Below are 4840 nucleotides of genomic sequence, written 5' to 3' on the forward strand. Positions count from 1 at the left end.
AAAGAATCATCTCCTCTCCAGGAAATGTTTTCTCTTACTCCCTGTTGATGCTGTCTGCTTTTAAATTTCACTCATTCAGTTGCAGCATGCAATTAATAAGCATATGATAATGTGAAGGAGAGGTAAGTCCCTTTGCCCCTGTTTTAGAGTATTAACTTGCTTTGTGTAGTCTTACCTCGCCAAGTCTTAATATTTTTTATGGCAGAATTTGTGTTTGGAGATATGGAGGGGGGGGAAGCTGTTTACCCAGCCTGCTTCTTTAAAGAGGACTGTTAGCTGCCTCCTACTCACAAATTTAAGACTTAAGGTGGTTTAACGTAAATCAAGGAAAACCAAGTTTAGTCTGTGCTGTGGCTGCCAATAAGATTAATTTTTGTTGCAAACACATTGAGCAGTGCTGCTTCAAGTAGCAGGGGCTTGTACAGCACGGAGGCAGGCACCGAGTTCTGGCTCCTCCCAGCGCGGGGAGAAGGAGCAGGTCTAGACCCTCTTTCCCAGCCTGACCCTGTTCCTACCTTTTCCCAAGGAGATACAAATGCAAGAGAAGAAATGGAGAGAGCAGTAATCTTGGGATGCAGCAAAATCAGGCAGGTCCTGCGCAGGGACTGTCATGTCTAAATGGAGGGTCTGCCCGATTCCTTGCCAGCTTTGACCAGAGCGACTTCGCAAAGGAGCTGGCCCATCAGGTGAGATTCCTGTTTCTGCCCTGACACCACACCTTCTACCCACAGCGCACCTCGCCCACTCCCTCTTTTCAAGTGGTGGTGGTGTAGGTTGGTGGTTTGGGTTGGTGGTTCCCCCCCTGCCCCCCATATCCTAGTGTTCTCAGGGGTGTTTGTGTCTGGGCGGTGCTGGGTGTGCCACTTCTAGGATGCCTCAAGTCTGGCCTGTCCTAGCAGCCTGCTTCTACATATTTGTGGCCAGGTGCAAAGCAGAAAAAAGGAGAGAAAATGCAGGACGAAGGTGGGCTAGGCACAGAAAGAAAAGGTGCAAGAGACTCGGTTGAAAAACTAGGGGGAAAATGAAAAACACGTAGGTGTGAGGAATGTGAAGAGGAACAAAGATAGATAGGACTCAGCAGGTAGAATTCAAAATAAAAGAGAAGTTTCCAAGGGAAAAGCAGGAAGTTACTTGAAAGGAAGTGCAGCTGAAGAAATTGTTCCCCAACCCTGTTACTAAAACAATTTTCAGTTTTATGTCAGGAAAGGAAGATGGTTAGAGTTGGTTGACTGAGGAGGAACAGGAAGCTTTTGTGCGTCCTATGGCTTTCTTACTGCTCACGTGCAAGCTGGTCCTCTGACAATGTTCCTACTACAGGTTCCTGGGTTCATTTTGGTGGGTTGGGGTTTTCCCCCTAAGATCAGATGGAAGATCTGGCTCAATTTTTTTTTTCTACAGAGGGCATTAGTTTGCCTCCCCCTCCAGCCACATTCTAGAACTTCACATCAAACAGTTGCAAGTAAGCACATGCGAAAGAACAGCTAAGTGTCAAAGCAGGCTCAGAGGATGTTGTTAGGTCTGGATTCCACAGGCTGAGAGTCTTGATTTTGAGTCAGTGTGTATGAAAAGCAATGAAGAACAGGCTTGTTCACCAAGCAAATGACTCGCAATTATTTAGGAACTCCAAGATTCCTGGCATTTTTAAAGTAGTAACTTTTTTTTCTCACAGTAATATCAGAATTTACGGCTGGGACCTAGTTACGAGTGCTGTATTACAACAAAATGCAGTTCCACAAGCTGGCAGACGGTTGGTTCTACTTCATTCAGAAGCAGCTATGTGAGTGCTTTAATTGGAAAGTCTGTGCCACAGCTGTATGATGGCAGGCTCTGAGCCTGTAACATGTTCTCCTCCTTCCTGAAGCCAATAGCCTGCCATTTACAAAGCATCAGCTAAACTTTGTTATTCCCCATGGATTTTGCTTTGTTTTGCACTAAACGTTAATTTCTCTTTAATGCGCATTGTGTTTTAGCTTAATCTCATGCCACACATAGCCACAACATACCGCAACATTTATAAAAAATGCATATTTAAAGGTGTTCTTCGTAAATTCTTTAGGCATCACTAGGCATTGCAAAGAATGTGGTCCCTGTGAATTTGCTGACTCCGTCATGACCGTCATTGGCCCACCCAATCTCTGCGTATACGCCTATACCAAAGCCAGTTTGGTCAGTATGTTCCAACTGTCTGCCTCAACCCATGAAGTAATTTCATATTAAAAACTTGTACTTGATTAAAACTAGTTGGTCCCATTTCTGCATAGAATAAAACTGGGCAGACAGCTTCAGCTCATGTGATTTACAGTTGCCTGGTTCCATATATTTTATAAAATACCATCTCGTTCCCTGAATCCCAAACCAACAAAACATAACATCATCTTGTTAGGAGCAGTGGATCTTTGGAAATTACACTATGTTCATAAAAAGTGCCTTTTTAAGTATTGAGCAACACTTTTGCTTAGAAAGTGCTTCTGAAGGCAAGAAGAAAAAGACCAAAGAGTTCCTGAAACATTTTAAGTTTGGATTTCCAGACTGTTTCTCCTTTGTTTGCTTGTTTTGTTGCCTAGAAACTGACCTAAATAAGAGACTCGATGTAGACAGTGTTCTCTGGTAGAGGCTCTCTAATGGAGAAGGGCTGTTTAACTGGTATGAGCAGAAACATAAAGCATGCACCAGGAGCAAATGCCCAACGGTCACTTCGTCAAAGCAGCAAGAGCTTTCCCTTCCCTTTAGTGTAAGCAGATAAACTGTTCATCTTTCATTTTGCCAGCTGCTTTGAACATTGTGGATACTTTTTATTTGTACTTTAACCTTAATCTGGTCCAGTGATTTTAACCTATAAGACATCCATAGCATCTATAGGTGTGGTGAACTCGCAAACCTAAGTAGTGAGATATATCCCTACCTCTCCCACCACCTTCTGTGGAGTATCTGAATTTCAGCTATATGGGCTAGATGGAATGGAGATAGGAATAGCACCAGTAACTGGTGATAGCCAGAAAAACAGGGGAGCAGCAAGATATTGGGGTGCCACTTGAAACCCCAGGGGTCCTTTAAAGAACACATCACAAATGGATATATATAACCTGCAATTATTCAGCAGCAAGTGGTGAAGTCACATAGCATAAATCCAGCCTCTGGCCTGCAGCTCACTGGATATTTATATAGCATTGACCGCCCAAACCACTTTTGCTTGAGAGGATACTGATCTTTTTTTATTTTGGTTTTAGAGGACTGGAGTCAAATATCACTGTTAACAGTTACTGTACAGAATAGCTAAAAACTTTTCTTCTTTTAGCATGAATAAATTGTTTCTGGCAGTTCAGTATTGTACATTCGGTACAGAATGAATACTTCAAACCCACAAGATTTTTCTTACACATAATTGGATGAAAATAGTGCAGCTCTATTTTGTAGATTTTCATGTCTATTTATGTCTTCTCTTGTACAACTTCAGGGATGAAAAACTTTGTTTGGAAAAAAAGATCCCAAACTAGTGATCTCTCTGTTCAGACTCCTAGGCCAAAGTCTTAACTGAATGCCTTACATTTGTCTCTCAAATAGAAATGGCCTGATTTCCAGAAATGCTGAATGTCCTCAGTTCTCAGTGACCTCAATGGACTCTGAAGAGCACCTCTAACATCCGAGACTCATGCTTTTTTTTTTTTTTTTAAGCCTAAATATGGATTTATAAGCCTAATTATTTGAAATCCAGATTTGAGAATTTGGCCTGGAAAATAGCACACCTAGTTTCTTTATTCATTGATTTCTTCTTCATCATCTTCAAATGCTTCCTCTCCATCATTTGCTGTTGCTTCTTGGTATTGCTGATATTCTGAAACCAAATCATTCATGTTGCTTTCTGCTTCTGTAAATTCCATTTCATCCATTCCTTCTCCTGTGAACCAGTGGAGGAAGGCCTTTCTCCTGAACATGGCTGAAAACTGCTCTGAGATCCTTTTGAAGAGCTCTTGAATAGCAGTACTGTTGCCAATGAATGTGGAAGCCATCTTGAGGCCACGAGGAGGTATGTCACACACTGCCACCTTGACATTGTTTGGGATCCACTCCACAAAGTAACTGCTGTTCTTGTTCTGGATGGCCAACATCTGCTCGTCAACCTCCTTCATGGACATGGGACCGCGGAAGACAGTAGCCACTGTCAAATATCGGCCATGTCTTGGGTCACAGGCTGCCATCATATTTTTGGCATCAAACATCTGCTGGGTGAGCTCTGGAACAGTGAGTGCTTGGTATTGTTGGCTGCCTCGGGCTGTCAAAGGAGCAAAGCCTGGCATGAAAAAGTGAAGGCGTGGGAAAGGGACCATATTTACTGCCAGCTTCCGGAGGTCAGCATTTAGTTGGCCTGGAAAACGCAGGGATGTAGTTACCCCACTCATGGTAGCAGAAACCAAGTGGTTTAAATCACCATATGTTGGAGTGGTGAGCTTCAGGGTGCGGAAGCAAATGTCATACAAAGCTTCATTGTCAATGCAGTAGGTTTCATCTGTATTTTCAACCAGCTGGTGGACCGAGAGTGTAGCATTATAAGGCTCCACCACTGTATCAGAAACCTTTGGAGATGGCATGACGCTAAAGGTATTCATTATCCTGTCCGGATATTCCTCTCGTATCTTGCTGATGAGTAGGGTTCCCATGCCAGACCCTGTCCCTCCTCCCAGGGAATGAGTGAGCTGAAATCCTTGCAAGCAATCGCAGTGTTCGCACTCTTTTCTTACTACATCAAGTACGGAGTCAACCAACTCTGCCCCTTCTGTGTAGTGTCCTTTAGCCCAGTTGTTTCCTGCACCAGTTTGTCCTAAAATAAGATACAATAGGGAAA

General features: G+C 43.2%; 1 protein-coding gene across 1 annotated transcript in view; it reads right to left on the bottom strand.

Moving 5' to 3' along the window:
- Positions 1 to 3237: 3237 nt before the first annotated feature.
- The window catches only part of TUBB6 (tubulin beta 6 class V), a 7920-nt gene continuing 6317 nt past the window's right edge, over positions 3238 to 4840 (bottom strand). The window contains exon 3 of the mRNA XM_009646209.2: positions 3238 to 4816. Coding sequence (XP_009644504.1) covers positions 3753 to 4816 — 1064 coding nt within the window. The 3' untranslated portion in view covers positions 3238 to 3752. The remainder of the gene's footprint in view (positions 4817 to 4840) is intronic.

Source organism: Egretta garzetta, unplaced genomic scaffold, assembly GCF_000687185.1.
Source record: "Egretta garzetta isolate BGI_Z169 unplaced genomic scaffold, ASM68718v1 scaffold259, whole genome shotgun sequence".
NCBI classification, from domain to species: Eukaryota; Metazoa; Chordata; class Aves; order Pelecaniformes; family Ardeidae; genus Egretta; species Egretta garzetta.